Raw genomic sequence first — 18497 nt, forward strand, 5'->3', positions numbered from 1 at the left:
GGACTGATTCCCCTCACATTGCCTTAGGTTGTGAAGCCTCTGTAGCTATACTGTGAAGGAAGGATGAATAGCTATATTGCTCAGCTTTTTTGCTCTGCAGAACTTGGGTTGACCTGATCCATGTCCCATAGCCTCACAAGTCAGGTGAGGAGCTCCTCCATTGCTGGCTTGAAAGTCTCTAGCTTCAACAGCTCTGGTGCTGAATAGCCTGATTACCACAGTCTGCACCTGCCCATTGCTAGGCCTCTATCAGCACGCTGAACTACAGACCTCCCATTCTTTGTATTAATTCTCTGTGTAAAAAGGTCAGGCCAAGGGGAGTCTGTGGTCACTTTTAATTCCTCCTTTCCTCATCACCATCTGACTCCTTACCATGGCATGGCCTAGGTTCTAGGGTTCTAGGGTTCCAGGAGGGGTTTGTGTTACTGGTCTAATCTGGGCCCTCTAGTCTTATAAAATCACAGACCAACATGTCCATGTCTCCATTTCTTTTACCCAATTTATTCAACAAGTCTAAGACCACAGCTGCAGCTACCAACCTGAATCCCTTTCTTGCTGCAGTGTCCCCATTGTCCCGCAATCTCCCTCCAGGCTGCCACCTTGGCCTCAGATAGGTCTCTTATTTCCTATATCAGTGGCCAGGCTGCCTCTGCAGCTGCTCACTGACTCCTCTGCCCCTCAGGTGCTACTCCCAGTACATGTAACGCCTGCTCTAAACCTTTGGCAGTTCCCAAAGCATCTCCAGGATCCCAAGGAGGACCCAAATATCAAGGAAGCATTTCAAGCCAGCCCACCTGGAGGAAGACTGCCATCCTGGGATGTCTCTCACACCAAACCCTTTCTTTGGAGGCTTTATCCTAGTTCTATGTCTCACTGCTCTCTGCACTGTCAATGCCCCGCCATAAGCTTTATAGGGACACACCATGTTAAAATTTTCTCTGCAGGTTGATGCACGCCTTTAATTCCAGCACTCTATAGGTGATGTCAATCAAATCTCTGAATTTGAGACCAGCCTGATCTACAGAGTGAGTTCAAGGACACCCAGAGCTACACAGAGAAACCCTGTTTCAAATAAACCGAAAAGTAAATTTCTTCTATAACTCCCCAGGACACACACACACTTCAGATATTTACCTCATTCTCCATATCAGAGACAGTACTACTGTTCTTTCCAAACCCATTCTAAGTTTTGTCTTATGCTGTAAAGTATGCCCCAAATGTTGCTAATATTCCATCCTGGGGTAGACATGTACAGTATCAACCCCTTCTCCTAAGATCCCAACAACAAACAGAAGCCCAATTCTACCAAAGCTCCTTCTGGGGAACCAATGAGCTAATTGGGTTTCCTTATAGAGCATAGATAAGGAGTTACTTACCGGAGTGTGGGTGCTCCCCGAAAGCCTTTACCCAGCAGGAATGAAGGCTTCCTATAGCCACACAGATGGAGGCTCCTTCCCTCTAGTCTTCCCTGGCCTACAGGCTCTAGCCCCTTCTTAAGGCCCCGAGCAATTAAAGCAGAGCTGTGTTTGGTTAGTGGTAGGGAGCAGCTGAGGGTTCAGGTATGAGGAGTAAACAGTCAACATGCCCACCTGTAATAGATAATCCTTTTACAAGGGGCACAGGTGAACTCCCCAAGATGGCAGTTCTCAACTCAGAAAGTAGGCATACACAGTCGATGCTAAACTGAGGGGTGACTTTAAAGCTTCTATTATGAATGTGTTCATTTATGGAAGCTAGTTCCAAATAAATGTTAGCTGCAACTAATGCGGACTCAGGAGCAAAAGCAAAGGATGGCAGTTATTGTCACCATTCCTTTTGTTTTTTTCCAGACAGGGTTTCTCTGTGTAGCTCTGGCTGTCCTGGAACTCGCTCTGAAGACCAGGCTGGTCTCGAATCCAGAGATCCAGCTGCCCCCCCCCCCTTGAGTACTGGGATTAAAAGCATGCGCCACCACAGCTGGGCTCTGTCACTTTTGTTAAGTGACAGCCTAACTTGTCTACCCTGTGGCTGCACTTTTGAGGATCCTGGCTTTCTTTGTTTGCTTGCTTGATTGCTTGTTTTTTTTTTTTTGTTTTTTTTTTTTTGAGACAGGGTTTCTCAGTGTATTTGGAGTCTGTCGTGGAACTAGCTCTTATAGACCAGACTGGCCTTGAACTCAGAGAGATCCACCTGTCTCCGCCCTCTGCCACCCCACCCCCACCCCGTGCTGGGATTAAAGGAGTGCGTCACCACCACCTGGCGAACAAGGTTTATTTTGGTAGTGGAGAAATTTCCACCAAAATGACCGATGAAGATACCAAGTCATAATTTCCCATTTTTCCTTTTGGTTCCTTCAACACATTACATCAGCAGAAGGAAACATAAATATGTTCAAATAGTCTGAGTGAGGAATGAACTGATACGGAGGGAATGACAGCTGAGAAACAGACATTATAGAAAATCAAATGGGCCTTTTCATAGGCCAGCATTTATGAAGTCATGTTCAGTTCCAAGTGCCAAGACCACGAGCCCTACCAAGTTGGAAAACAGACAAGTTTGAGTTGGGTATCTCCCAGATGACAACCAAACCAGAGACAGACTTGGAGCTCAACATCACAGCAGTCAAGGACATTGCAGCCGGGAGAGGCCAGAAAGCTACCATAATTTTGGCTACAGTTCCTCAGCAGAAATCTTCCCAGAAAACCCATGTCAAACTAGTACATGAATGGAAGGGAATATCCAGTGGGAAGCATGTAGTCTTTCTGTTCGGAGAATTTAGCCTAAGCCAGCTTGAAAAGCTGCATGAAAAATAAACTGAAAGTGCCACAGACTGCATCCTACTACTGTGCGTGAGCACTCGAGGTGTTGCTTCCCAAGTGAAACTGGGGGCAAGGAGGTCTGAAACTGGAAGACAGCTGGCTCATAAAAGTTTACGGAGACAAAGAACAACACAGAACAGAAGGCTGACACCTGTTTTTTGGCTTGTTTGCTTTGTTTTGTTTTTGTGTGTGTGTGTGTCCTTACATTCCCCAGAGCACCGTGAAGTAGTGGCACACACCTTTAATCCCAGGACTGGGAAGGCAGAGATAGGTGGATCTCTGTGAGATTGAGGTCAGCCTGGTCTACCGAGTAAGTTCTAGAACAGGCTCCAAAGCTACAGAGAAACCCTGTCTCAAAAAACAAAACAAAAACAAAACAAAAAACAACTCCCCAGAGCTTTGATTATAAATAATATGAAAGCTGGCAAGACTGCCGATTTGACTTGGATCCCCAGAACTCATGCAGCAGAAAGAGAACCTGACTCCTCCAAGTTGTCCTCTGACCTCCATGAGCACTGTGGTACACACATACCCATACACTTGCTCTCACGCACAAACACATACATGGATGCAAACACACATAAATAAATAAATGTAATAAAGACTTAGTGATAACTAAGTACCATTCACAGGAAGAAAAACAAAGAAAGCCATATGGAAATTCTGTAACTGAAAAGTTAAATCCTACTACAGAATTCACTGGATAGATTTATCAGCAATGTAGACATGAAAAAAAGAGTCACTGAAATCTCTAAAGACCAGTAACAAAAATATCCCCAAAGGGCCCAGTGAAATGCATCTGTGGACCCAGCTACCCAGAAGGTTGAGGGAGGAAGACTGTTGGTAGTCCAGGAGTTCGAGGCCCAGCCTGAATAGAAAAACAAATAAAGTCTTAATGATCTGTAGGAAAATATCAACCAGTCTAAAATATATATAATGGAAGTCCCAGAAGGAGAAGAAAGTTAGAATAAGAAAGAAAAATACTTTTTTCCCAGACTAACAGGTAGCTTAGAAAGGAAAAATAGTTTAAGAGCAGGGACAGAATTTCCTAAAATTTAAGATGCAAAAATCTTAGCAAACCCCAACCAAGATAAAAGCAAAGGAATTCACATTTAGGTGAATACTGTCAAGGCTACAGGCAGGCTGGCTGTTCAGATCTCTGGAGCTGGTCAGCCAGTCCAGCCAATAGGTGGTGAGTTCCAAGTTCAGTGGAGGGACTGAAGAAGGCACCAGACTTTGACCTCTGACCTTCACAATCTGCCAATAAGAGTGAGTGCTCAGTGTTTAAAAACACAAAAGTTATTTAAGTTTAAAGTGTTACAAGAGGCAGAAGAGAACCTGAGTGAATGTGTGCTATTGACATGACCAGCCATGACAAGGACTTCAGCCTCAGACCCATGGGAAAATGTCAAAGCTTTTCCCCAGGGTGAGGTTAAGATAAATAAATGGTAAGCCTTCCTTTCTAGTCCAAGGGCAAATATTGATAGTACGTGTAGATGTCCACCGTAGCTCTCCCCCACCATACTTACAGCCTGAAGACTGCTCCCCTAGAGCCTATTCCTGAGCTCAGTTAAACCTGCCTCCTAGTTCACCTGCACTCAATAACTTTGTATCTCTGTTCAACTGTATCATAGGAGGCAGTTTAAATCACATTTGGTTTAAACATCTGACTGTTGAGGTTGTATAGAGCCAGGTGCAGGTTTATGGCTCAGTGGCTAAGAGCACTGACTGCTCTTCCAGAGGTTCTGAGTTCAATCCCCAGCAACCACATGGTGGCTCACAACCATCTGTAATGAGCTCTGGTGCCCTCTTCTAGTGTGCAAGCATAAATGCAGGCAGAACGCTGTATACATGATAAATACATTTTTGCCGGGTGGTGGTGACATACGCACTTGGGAGACAGAGAAAGGCGAATCTCTGTGAGTTGGAGGCCAGCCTCGTCTACAAAAGCTAGTTCCAGGGCTGGAGAGATGGCTCAGAGGTTAAGAGCATTGCCTGCTCTTCCAAAGGTCCTGAGTTCAATTCCCAGCAACCATATGGTGGCTCACAACCATCTGTAATGGGGTCTGGTGCCCTCTTCTGGCCTGCAGGCATACACACAGAAAGAATATTGTACACACAATAAATAAATAAATATTTTTTTTTAAAAAAAAGCTAGTTCCAGGCTGTTACACGGAGAAACTCTGTCTTGACCCCCCTCCAAAAAATAATAATAATTGAATTTGTGCCCACGCCATTCTCACTCCATATTCCCTTTGTGCGGGCTCATGGTGTTGTCCAAGACCTGAGAGACTGAGCACATTGTGGCTGGTGAGCTTCTCGGGTGGGTGAGCCCTATGAGCATTAGAGTTCCTCTGCATTAGAGTTCCTCTGCACTGAAAGTAGTGCATGAAGAGTTGACGCTGCATTTCTGAAACATCACTTATATCGCTGATTTTCCTCTTCTAAAATGTGTCTAAGTTTGTTTTAAAACAGAATAATAGCCACTGTAAATCATGACCTCAAACCACAATCGCCTAAAGAGTGCATCTGCACTGTCTTAGCTTCACTTTTAGAAACGCGGTGGTACAGCCACTTTGTTTACCGGTGCATTCTCTGCGAGCGTTATTATGGTATTAGGTTAAAGTACAGGAGTCAGGCCGAAAACCATGAGTTTGTAAGGGAAACAAAATAGCAACTGAATGTCAACTTGGTCACCATCACAGGCTTCACTATGCAGCCCTAGCTAGCTCTATGTAGACCAGGCTGGCCTTGAACTCATAGAGATCCACCAGTCTCTGCCTTCCAAGTGTTGGGATTAATGGTGTGCACCACCAGATCCAGCTTTAAATCATTTTCTTATAAAAATAATACAGTTCATTTCAGAAAATTAAGAAAAGGGTGTTAGATATGATGGCTCACACGTGTAATCCCCACTCAGGAGGCTGAGGGTTGTGTGTTCAAGGCTAGCCTAGACTACAAAGCAAGACTCAAAACAGAAGGAACAGGTGAAAATAGAGAAAAAAGGGAAAAGCAACAATAAAACATCTTGGGACTAGCAAAGGGCCCAGTGGGTAAACTTGATCGTCACACAAGCCTGATGACGTGAGACCAGAATCCAATCTCCAGGATCTATGGTGGAAAAGGTAAAAATCAACCCCTGACCGTTGTCCTCTGACATCCACATGTGTGCTGTGGTACACACCTGCTCATACTCAAATATATATTCAGAGATTAACAAAACAATTGTTAAAATGTACACAATGATAATGTTAGCATCTTACTGTATTCTTTTTAGAATCTCCATATGTCTTTTGATACAGTTGTATTCATAACATTTACAATATATCTGCTGCTTTTTTACTTAGTATGTTATATGCATTTTTCATGTTATAGCATAGTCATCTAGTAATTACTTAATGACAAACTGTTTGTCCAAATGTAGCATACTGCCTAGTTCAATAGTAGAACATCTTGCTCAATATTTAATCTCCACACCAAGAAAAAAGATATTACCATAAATCAGCCATTTTTCTATTAATAGGCATTTAGTTATGTTCACACTTGCCCCACCCACTTCTGTTAGCGGGAACAGCAGAAACGTCAGGAGCTCAAACTGTGTCCTTGAGCAAGTTATTGGGTTTGTTTGTTTGTTTGTTTGTTTGTTTTGTTTGTTCAAGACAAGGTTTCTCTGTAGCTTTGGGGACTGTCCTAGAATTCACTCTGTAGACCAGGCTGGTCTCGAACTCACAGAGATCCACCTGCCTCTACTTCTTGAATGCTGGGATTAAAGGTGTGTGCCACCACCACCCAGCTAAATTATTTGATCTTTTAAAAACACCTACTTCATAAGGTTGTTTTGCGAATAAGTGAAGCATTGAATGAATGCATAGTGCATGCAGCACAGGGGTTATTCTGAGCATATGGTTCTCAATACAGGGCTAATTAACTTTAATGACTCGAATTAATATCTTAATGCATACAGTTTTTTATTCCATTGAAAATGTTGGGACTAACTGAAGTAGAATTAAGTTTAACAAACTTCATATACATACATACATATATATATATATATATATATATATATATATATATATATATATATATATTGAGAGGGGATAGAGGTAGAGAGAGATAGAGAGAAAGAACAAGAAGTGGGGGAAGAGAGGGTGGCACTCTTCAAAAGAGGGACAGAAAGCTCCATATATACTTTTATGGTTCTTGAAATTGTCTTTTTAAAAAATGTGTCATGTAATAGTAGCATTCGTAATTTAGCATTATAGTTTGCTAGCGATTGGGAGCTAAGCCTAAGGACCTGTTCTCAATCCCTGAGCCCTACCTGGTCAAAAGAGAAAACAGACTCCTGCAAGTTATCCACTTGCACTGAGGCATCAGGTGCACAAACATACTTGCAAAAATAAGTTAAAACATAATAAGATATATTAGGGAGGGTGCTAGAGAGGTAGCTCGGCAATTAAGGCTGCTCTTCCAGAGACCCCGAGTTCAGAGCCTATCAGTCACACTGGAGGCTCACAACTGTCTGTAGCTCTCCACAAGTCTAATGCCCTCCTCTAGCCTCCATGGGTGCTAAGCACACACATAGTACACAAACAACATGCAGCCAAAACACCCATACACATAAAAATTAGAGTTAAAAAAGAAATATTGCTGGGTGGTCGTGCAAACTTTAATCCCAGTACTCAGACGGCAGAGGCAGCTGGATCTCTGAGTCAGAGGCCAGCCTGATCTACAGAGCAAGTTCCAGGACAGCCACACAGAGAAACCCTGCATCAAAAAAAAAATTAAGGGAAACAAAAGAAGAGAGAAACCAATTCATTCTAGTTTCTTTGGTCTTTAGCCAACCTTTATAAAATCTTCCCTAATGGAAGGCAAATTTGGCAGCCAGAAAGTACCAAAAACTTGGTCTCATCTGGTTTAATGGGTAACTAGTGATTTATGAAACCACAAAATTCTTCTCTTTAAACTTAGGATAACAAGCTGATGTAAGTCTGGATTTCCTCATCTCTGAAACAGATAACAGGTCTGACCTACCTCTCAAAAAAATGAATGATGTCATGTCTTGTTTAAAGAACAGGAGAGCTGGGCATGGTGGCTCATGCTTTTAACCCCAGCTCTAGGGAGGCAGAAAAACGTAGAGCTCTGTAAATCTGAGGCCAGCCTGATCTACACAGTTCATAGTATGTTCCGTGTCAGGCAAGGTTACATAGTGACATCCTCAGGGGAAAAAAGGAACAGGAGAAGTTAATTATCATTTCCATAACAGACCTGATTGAAATCTGATTGAATTGAATTATGTGTCTTTTCACAAGGAAAATGAATACATCTACAAAACTACAATTTTTTTAATTTTTTTTTTTATTTTCGAGACAGTATTTCTCCGTAGCTTTTTGGTTCATGTCCTGGAACTAGCTTTTCTAGACCAGGCTGGTCTCAAACTCACAGAGATTCGCCTGCCTCTGCCTCCCGAGTGCTGGGATTAAAGGCGTGCGCCACCACCACCCGGCAAAACTACAAAAATTTAAAATTCTATCAAAGACTTCAAGTTTTGAGCACCTATTACAGAAAAACGAGACTAAAGCTATAAGATAGCGTTAGGGGTAGGGCAGGTGTTAGGTAATTTCTCAGTCTTAGAATTGTTGGCCTTCTAAGGTGTTAAATTGTAACAGAATTTTATTCTCTGGCTATAAAAATGTCAGATTTATAAATTCAAAGGTTGATCATTATAAGATGCTCTGTCAATGTTGAACATGCTTAGACCTGTCAATATTTCTCATTGACTTTTCAAATAAACTAATGAGCAGGGCAAAATTAAACGTTTAGTGGGGGAAAAAATCCAGGACTGTAGCAGCTCATGAGAGACACTCTCCAGCGGCTCTAACGAGAGGCCCTGGATGCCACCCGAGCAGCATAAAAACAGAAGAAAAGGTTCGCTGATGGCACAGCAAAGCCTAGTATTCTTATCTGGCTTTTTGAAAGAATTTAAAAATAAAACTTTTCTGACTTAGAAAAAAGTAACTATTTTTAAAATGCCTAGCCAAACTGGATAAAGTTAAATTATGCAAAAAAAAATGGAGGACTAGGAGTGTAGCCAGGAGAATTGCCCTTTACCCGGCTTGTTCAAGGTCTTGCCATTGATCCCAGAACTGCAATAAATAATTTAAATGGAGCTAATTGGAGGAGGTAAGAATATGGTTGCTGTCTGTCACCCCATTAACCAGCAGGGTTCATCTGGCTGATTTGACGAGCTAGGCAGTTGTCCTCTTCCTCTGTCACATACTGTATGTGTGTTCCTAATATAGCAGGACTGTTCTTCAGCCAATGTTATTTGAATAGCTGTCTTCCCTGATAGACCCTTGAACAAGCTCTTACATGGAAGTAAATAGATAGCAAATATAATATGAAGAGACAGACAGTAAAGTAGGCAGGGACCTATAAATGTGGCTGTCTTCTATTAGTAGTTCACCACTCTTTTTTCTCCCAAGTAAAGGAAGCAGTTTCTAGAGCCAAGCAAGTTGTACAAACTGGAAAAAAATCATGTTTTACTAAATAGATATACATTATAGAAGTAATTCAGCAGGCAATGTATATATAAAGTAAATATAAATTATTTATATATAAAATAAATAGAATTACACACAAGTGAATAAGCATACAGTGTTTAACAGAATTTACACATTTGAATGTAGTTATGAAAAACTCTAATCACCTATTTATCTATCTTAGTAATTGTCTTAGTTAAGTAATTGTCTTGGTTCTGAAACACCATAACCTAAAGCAACTTGGGGAGGAAAGGGTTTATTTGGCTTACATAACCCAAGTCACCATCTATTGAAGAAAGCTAAGGCAACACAACCAGATGGTTAGTTGGAGGCAGGAGCTGATGGAGAGGCCATGGAGGATGCTGCTTACTGGCTTGCTCCTTATGGCTTGCTCAGCCTGCTTTCTTATAGAACCCAGTACCACCAACCCATGGGTGGCCCTACTCACAATGAGCTTGGCTCTCCAACATCAGTCAGTAATAAGAAAATATCCTACAGGCTTACCTACAGCCTGATCTTATGGAGGCATTTTCTCAAGAGACCCACCCACCACCTGCCTCTCTGATGACTCTAGTTTGTATCAAGTTAAAATGAAACTAGCCGGTACAGTGGCCATCGCTGTTGAAAGTCAAGGGGATTATTCTAATTGATAGGTGGCATCAAATCTGATCTTCGGGAGTTTTTTGTTTTATTTTTCGAGACAGATTTTATCTTTATAACAGCCTTGGCTGTCCTGGAACTCACTCTTTAGACCAGGCTGGCCTTGAACTCACAGAGATATGTCTGTCTCTGCCTCCTGAGTGCTGGGATTAAAGGAGTGTGCCACCATGCCTGGCTTGTTTTGTTTTTAATAAGCACATAGGAAATCATTCAAGGAGGAGCCTAAAAGCACTTTAAGAAAAGATTTTTAAAATGTATTTATTTTTATTTTATGTGCACTGGTTGTTTTGTCTGCATGCATGTCTGTGTGAGGCTGTTGATTCCCTGGAACTGAGGTTACAGACAGTTGTGAGCTGCCATGTGGGTGCTGGGTTTTGAACCCATATCCTCTGGAAGAGTAGTCAATATTCTTTTTTTTTTTTTTTTTTCTTTTTGGTTTTTCGAGACAGGGTTTCTCTGTGGCTTTGGAGCCTGTCCTGGAACTAGCTCTTGTAGACCAGGCTGGTCTCGAACTCACAGAGATCCACCTGCCTCTGCCTCCCGAGTGCTGGGATTAAAGGCGTGCGCCACCACCGCCCGGCAGTAGTCAATATTCTTAATGCCTGGCAATCTCTCCAGCCCTAAAAGCACTTTTAAATTAATTTAATAAACAATTGTATATTGCAGGATATAATTAACAAGAAATGAGTTTATTATATAACGAAGAAAAAGGGAGAAACTCACTCCTCTTAAAAAGGCAAGGTTTCTAACTCTGGAGAATTGTAAGAATGTTGATATCATTATAAAGAAATCTTAAAGCAGGGTGGTGGTGGCACACACCTTTAATCCCAGCACTTGGAAGGCAGAGGCAGGTGGGTCTCTGTGAGTTTGAAGGCATCCTGGTCTACAAATTGAGTTCCAGGACAGTCAGGGTTGTTACAAAGAGAAACCTTGCCTTGAAAACTTTTTTTTTTTTTTAAAAAAGGAATCTCGAAAAACCAAATAAATAAAAGAAATAAATACATCAAATAGCAATTTAGGAAAGCATGTTACACATTCCAGAGTAACTCTCAAACAGAATAGTCTGCTGCTAAGCCTGAAGTCCTGAGGTCCTGGGGCCCGTGTAGGGAAGGAGAGAAACACTCCTGTAAGTTATCCTCTAGCCTCCACATGTGTGCCATAACTAAAGGAAGAAAGGCACACTTGTGACGGGACTTTGAGGACTATCTTCTGAGTCACCACAAAAGCTCTGGGAACACAGCTCCCTTCCAATCCTGCCACACCCTATTTTATTTGCAGAGCTGTCCCTTTCTGTCACTTCATGGCAAGGCAGATATTCAATAAAAGTTACTGAATGAAAGCATGACTCATTAGAAACTGGAGATGGATAAAGAGAAAATGAACCTAAAGAGGCAGGACTCTTGGGAGGCTGTGCTGGTCAAGTGTTTATTAACTCAGCATAAGTATGAGCCTATTTGTAGAAAATGACCTGGAATGCCCAGAAGGAAGAAGGCAAAGAAGTGAAGGCAACGGAAGTTAGATTATTCCGGCAGTTCAGCTCCCTGAGAGAAGAGTGGCACCTCATTCAGGCACCGGTGAGATCAAGCAAAGGATGAAGGTGACAGTGTGCTCACACTGAATTCAGAGGTATGCTACTCATTTTGAAAGATATACAACTCTTTAGCATCTGGACCCTGATGATTAACAAATCAGCTGCCAGAAACTCCCTGATGAAGCTAATTAAACAGTGTAAAGACAGTGGACCAACTTAAGCAGTTTGCTAACAGTGTTACAGGAATGTTAAATAAATAATAATAGTAATAAAGGCATAATTAATGACACATAAGCCAAGGAGCTAAGGGATTTGAGTCTTAGTCTTGGCCAATTTCCTTTGTGAGCTTCACTGAGCAATTTATGCTACTAATTAGTATGAATAAATAGCATTATGGAGTGGAGGTTAGTATTATGAGCCCTAACAACTGAAGGATTAAGCTGAAGTTGGCTACTAAATATGACTGACATTGAACAAATGACTCAATTTTTGCTGTATACTTGATCCATAATATTTCATATTTGTACAAAGAGCTACTCACTCTTTATCACATTCATATAAAATATATTAAACAAAACTATTTGAGTTTTAAAAATTAAAAGTTAAATCTAAATCACTATGACACTATCTAAATTTTGTATTAGTATAGAAAATGTGATTTCTATAAATGATACTTGATGCTTCCTCCCTACTAGTTACAATGCAATAAACTGACTCCTTGTTGTTATGGGTTTTCATTTTTCAAAGCACTTTCACAAATATTAATTGAAGCAGCTTTACCTATAATCTGACCACTCCTTGCACACACATATTAAATATTAGTTAATATAATTAGAAAATCCTATTACCTTGCCACTGCTCATAACATATTTCCTCTGTCTATATAGAATTACTTCTTTCAAAGCACTTTCAAACATTTCAACTGCAGCAGTGGCATTAGGAATGATCTTTCCATTTTTTGTATCATCCCATGGAAACAATCCCAAGAGGAAGAGCAACTAACAATAATAGAGATGATTTTGAGGCAACTGATCCATGACTCTTTTTTTAGAGGGGAGAATTGGGTTTTTGAGATAGGGTTTCACATAATCCAGGTCGCTCTTGAATTCACTAGGTAGTCAAGGATATCTTTAAACTTCTGATTCTCCGGTCTCCATTTCTCAAGTGCTGTGACCACAGGCATGTACCAACATGTCCATGACTTTTGAATTTGGATTCAGATCTCCCAAAAGTCTTGGAATCAGAGCAACTCTTCCGGCCAGTAAATTGATGCCTCCTTTCTTCCAGGATAGCTTAGGAGGCAGTAGAGCAGAGTGATTAAAATCTAAGTATGAACTGAGCAGGGGATATAGCTCAGTTGAAATTGTGATTGTTTAAGCATGCAAGAGACCATAGGTCCCATCCCAGCACCTCATAAATTGGGCAGCGTTTCTCAAAAACAACAATGAAGAAATATAAGTATGTGGGCCAGACACATGCCTTTAATCCTGGGATTCAGGAGGCAGAGGCAGGTGGATTTCTGTGAGTTCAAAGTCAGCTTTGTCTAAATAACAAGTTCCAAGGACCAGCCAAGGCTACTTAATAGAGACTGTCTCAAGAAATCAAAAACAAACACACAAGCAAAAAACAAACAAAAACCCCTCCTCTGTAATGAGCACAGGCCTAAAGTATAATAAATGTTCACTAGAATAACCACTGTGATAATCACTAAAGAAAGAACATTCTACTCAAACTTTCACAGACTATCTGTTAAAGAGTTAAAAGACTATGTCTCAATAAAAATATGATATCATATTAACATAACAAAAAACAGTTTTATCCTTATTGTCTCTTTAAACATTAGGACTTGGGCTGTGTAAACAGAAGGCTTGCTTCTAGGGAAAACGCTCTAGTTCTAAAAGCAGTTTATACAGGTTTAGCTACTATGCAACTTTGAGCTATAGGCAGGCATGCTGGGAAAAGTGGGATGTGCTGCTTCCCCAAGCATAATCTGCCTCCATGGGTGTGGTCTTTTTGAAGGAATATTATTTTAAGGCATATTGCTTTTGTTTATGCTGCATTTGTTTAACTCTGTGAAGCTGTGATTCTTTGCCTGTCTAAAACACCTGATGGTCTAATAAAGAGCTGAACAGTCAATAGCGAGACAGGAGTAAGGACAGGCTGGGCTGGCAGGCAGAGAGTGTGAACAGAAGGAAAAATGAGGAAGAAGAAGAGCAAGAGAACAAGGAGAGGAAGACATCTGGGGCCAGCCACCCAGCCACCCAGTCTGTCACAGAGAAAGAAGTAAAAACAGGTATACAGAAATAGAAAAAGATAAAAGCCCAGAGGCAAAAGGTAGTCAGGATAACTTAAGAAAAGCTGGCAAGAAACAAGCCAAGCTAAGGTCAGGCATTCATAACTAAGAATAAGCCTCTTTATGTAATTTATTTGGGAGCTGGGTGGTGGAGCCCCCAAGAAGCCAAAAGAATAAAACATCACCCAACAGTTAGTTGTTCCCAAAACGTATGCACTGTAGGTACTAGAAACTCAAATATCAATAATGTTGTTATGAAGGAGAAGAAAGGCAAAATTAGATGCTTAATAATAAACTAGTAAATAACTGCTAAAAAACACAAAAGATCTAGATATTTTTTATAAAGTTGCAGATAAGTTCCTACAAAAACTTTAAATAAAAACTCATTTAAATTTAATTGGAAATGTAAATAATAACATTATGATGATTAATGTCACTCCAGCCCGCGTTCAAATTATCAAAATATAACTGGCAGAATAAAATATATGTGTCTAGTTACAAATACCTGCAGAGCACACGTAATTAGAGTTTTAAAAGTAAAATTCTTTTGTTAAAATTTGTTCATTTTTAATTTTTAAATTTAAATAAATTTTTTTTAATTTTAATGAGTATTTTGTTTGCATATATGTATATGCAACACAATCATGCCTGGTTCTCACAGAGGCCAGAAGAGGGAGTCGGATCCCTAGGATGGAAGTTATAGGCATTGTGAGCTGTATTGTGGGTGCTAGGAACTGAACCTCAGTCCTCTGTAAGAGCAGCCAGTGCTCTTAAGTGATGATCCATCTTTTCAGTCTCAAAAAGTAAAATTCTTAAACCATACCTTAATTCTAATAAAAAATTATAATAAAACTGATAAAATGTTCTATGTTATTACAGACTAAAACAAACAAACAGCAAGAGATGGTGATGCTCCTCAGTGGTAAGGCACTTGCCTTACCAAAGAATATGCAAAATCCTGGGTAATAGCAATCGCTTGGGGAACTAGGGCTATAGTTTGGAGGTAGGTAAGGCTTCTGCCTAACATGTGTGGGGTCCTGGGTTCCATCCCCTATGAAACCTAAACTTGGTAAAATTTACATTTTAACAATTAAGAGGGGAACACATTCACTGGCTAGATATTTCAAAACCACACAAGCACAGAAGATAAAAAATGGAAGCACAATAGTTCTCTGACCATTTTGGTCTCTTTAAAGTAAATGCAGACTCTTTCTAAGTCAAAGAAAAGATGAAATTATTAAACCTACAATCTTCAAAAGTTCCTAAACTGCAAGATTGCTCTTGCAACCAAGCCTGACAATCTGAGTTCAAGTCCCAGAACCCACATAGTGAAAGGAACAACTCCAACAAGCTATTCTCTAGTACACACACACACACACACGCACATGAGCACACACTTGTACAATAAATAAAGTTTTAAAAAATTTATGCTTCTCCTGTAAGCCCAGCACTTGGAAGGCAGAGGCAGGTGAATCTCTGTGAGTTCAAGGCTAGCTTGGTCTACAAAACAAGTTCCAGGACAGCTAGAGCTAAACAATGAAACCCTGTCTCGAAAAAAAAAATTGAGTTCTGAGTCGGGTGGTATTAGAGCATGCCTTAATGCCACCACCACCCAGGAGTTAGAAGTGGATGGATCCCTGAGTTCAAGGCCAGCCTGGTCTACAAAGCGAGTTTCAGGACAACCAGTTCTACACAGAGAAACCCTGTCTTTTTTTTTTTTTTTTTTTTTTGGTTTTTCGAGACAGGGTTTCTCTGTGGCTTTGGAGCCTGTCCTGGAACTAGCTCTGTAGACCAGGCTGGTCTCGAACTCACAGAGATTCGCCTGCCTCTGCCTCCCGAGTGCTGGGATTAAAGGCGTGCGCCACCACCGCCCGGCCGAAACCCTGTCTTGAAATAAATAAACAATTTTAAGTTCCTAAACCATACTAATGTTAACATATTTTTGACATATAATATAGAGAACAGTATTACTATATTACTACAAGGGGAACCATTTATGGTCCATTTCTGAACTATATAGGAACAAATCTTCTTTATCTGGGAAACTTCTGCCTGAGTTGTACAGAGAATAGTCAGAAAAGCTAGAATTACCTGGATGCCATGTCCATTCCTGCATCTAAATTCATTGTTGCAGTGGAACTGCCAGATAAAATGTAGGATAAAGCGTTACATGAGACACACTTATACTGAAAAATGAGAGTCTGAGGCTGGAGAGGTGGCTCAGGGTTAACAACACATACTCTTCTTCCAGAGGTCCTGAGTTCAGTTCTTGGCACCCCTGTTGGGCAGCTCACAACCACTAGAATCAGGAGATCTGACTTCCTCTGTAAACCCTGCAGGCACCCACACACATGTGGCATACACACAGAAACATACGCATAATTGAAAAATAAAATACATCTTTTTGTTGTTTTTTTTTTTTTTTTTTTGAGTCAGGCTTTGGAGCCTGTCCTGGAACTCGCTCTGTTGACCAGGCTGGTCTCAAGCTCACAGAGATCCACCTGCCTCTGCCTCCCAAGTATTGGGATTAAAGGCGTGCGCCATCACTGCCTGGCTAAAATTCATCTTTAAAAGCATCTAGTGTTTATCTCAAAGTGTAATTTGAGTGGGTATCCTATATTTTTATTCACTAAACCAAGGAATTATATCTTTCAGAATAAATGTACTTTAGAAAACAACAAACTTATTAACAAAAAGAGATTTAGTTTCCTGGAAGTTAAGTAGTTGTTTACCTCGTAGAAACTTCTTGAAGACCAAGCCACCATAAACACTTCCTGTAGAAGCAACTGTAAGAAAAAATACAAAAAAATGTAAAAACAATTAAGTATATTTGACTTTAAAAAAAAATCAATGGGACCCTGAAAATACTGCCTTTAGATATGGTACATTAAAAGGAGCCCTTAGTAATAAGTTCAGCACAAAAGAGGGCAAAAATGGTACTAAAAGGCACAATGCATACGTGGGGGTTGATGACAACCAGTGGCAATTCTTTTCACCTAAATTTAGCATCTATAATCAACGCCAGGACTGTTCCTCTAGATGCTGCTATACTTGAAAGAACAGGATTGTGGAAAACTCTAAACTGCAGCTATTGATCAGAGAGCATGGTGCCAGCAACTAACTTTGAGTGTAAGAGTCAATTAAAATATTGGCCCTTTTGAACCAATTTTACTCTGAAATAGAAGATATTTTGCCAGTCAATTGGCTAAGAATTATTTGTACCCAGATACCTAGATTTCAAAGAGCCGAAGTTATTTGTCCTCTTTTAAAACTAAATTTAATTAGAACTTTACCGTGTCTTTTCAGCATCCTAGAGGCTGGCCCTCCCTAACGCAGATGCAGGGAGAAGCTGTTCTGAGTGCGCTGAAGTGTGAACCTCTGTGATGGAAAAACCAAAGTCGTCGTTTAAAGAGTGGGCTTAGTGAATCTAAACACGGAGCACTGAGATAGCTAACACTCCTCATTCCCTTGCTTCCGAATGTTAGCTGCTAGGCTTTTGCCCATCAAGATAGAGGATCCGACCATTCTAGGAGCAAAGATATAATGACACTGATATTAAACAAAATGAGGTTTCCTCAACAAAGAGTTGGAAGAAAAACTGGATGTAGCCATGGAGCCGATCTGGGTGCACTATAGCCTGTGAGCTGGGATGGCAGGTGAGTCCCTGTGAAAGGAACTGGACTGTGCAGTCCGAGGTATCTGTCGCTGGGAGAGGCTTTACAAAATGGAAAGTGGGGAAAGACGCTGAACCCAACAGCCTGAGCTGCCCCCCCATCTCGGGGCATGCTGAGAAGGACCCAAAGGAAAAGAGACATGATTGTCAACTGTCAACGTGTAACACTGAAGTCTACTTTCTCCAGTGCTTTAGAGATGATTATCATCGGCAGTGATGGAATGGACCCTGACAAGGACAGCCTCCTCCTGGGCCAGGAGCACTTCTGTTGCCATGGAGACATCCACATTGAGTGGTATTCACCGAAGAAATTAGCAAAGGACACCAGGTGTGGTAGCACACATGCATTATGTCAGCCCTGGGGAGGCTGAGGCAGGAGAATTATCACAAGTCTGAGACCAGCCTGAGCTACACAGTAAGTCATATCTCAAAAAAGCGAGCACTGGGGCTCAGTTATAAGAGTGCTTGCACAGACAAGGATTGAGCCCATAAACTGGATAGATGGTGGCACCATCTGTCACCCTAAGACACAGGAGTCGGAGGAAGGAGGATCAGGAGTTCAAAGTCGGTCTTGAATTTGAGGCCAGAGTGGGCCACAGGAGACCATGAGCCAAAAAGAAAAAAAAAAGAAAGCCGGGCAGTGGTGGTACAGTCCTTTAATCCCAGCACTCGGGAGGCAGAGGCGGGAGGATCTCTGTGAGCTTGAGACCAGCCAAGGCTATAGAGGAAAACAAAAGAAAAGAGCATCCAACAGTGCTGTTTCTGCCTCCTTAAGCGACGGCAAAGGCAGGCTGGCCTCCGGTGAGTGACAGCAGCATTTGGTGCCTCCTGATAAAGTCATTGCCTGTGTTTGTTATTAAACTTCATAACTTTATCTTTTTTTTAAAAAAAAGATTTATTTATGTATTATGTATACAACATTCTGCCTCCCTGTATGCCTGCATGCCAGAGGAGGACACCAGATCTCATTACAGATGGTTGTGAGCCACCATGTGGTTGTTGG

At 41.1% G+C, this 18497-nt stretch overlaps 1 protein-coding gene across 1 annotated transcript in view; it reads right to left on the reverse strand.

Annotated features, from left to right (window-relative positions):
- Top6bl (TOP6B like initiator of meiotic double strand breaks) overlaps positions 1 to 18497 on the reverse strand; it is an 83463-nt gene that overhangs the window by 55738 nt on the left and 9228 nt on the right. Inside the window, exon 3 of the mRNA XM_075973051.1 lies at positions 16554 to 16607. Within this exon, the coding sequence (XP_075829166.1) occupies positions 16554 to 16607 (54 nt within the window). The remainder of the gene's footprint in view (positions 1 to 16553; positions 16608 to 18497) is intronic.

This window comes from Microtus pennsylvanicus, chromosome 5, assembly GCF_037038515.1.
Source record: "Microtus pennsylvanicus isolate mMicPen1 chromosome 5, mMicPen1.hap1, whole genome shotgun sequence".
NCBI classification, from domain to species: Eukaryota; Metazoa; Chordata; class Mammalia; order Rodentia; family Cricetidae; genus Microtus; species Microtus pennsylvanicus.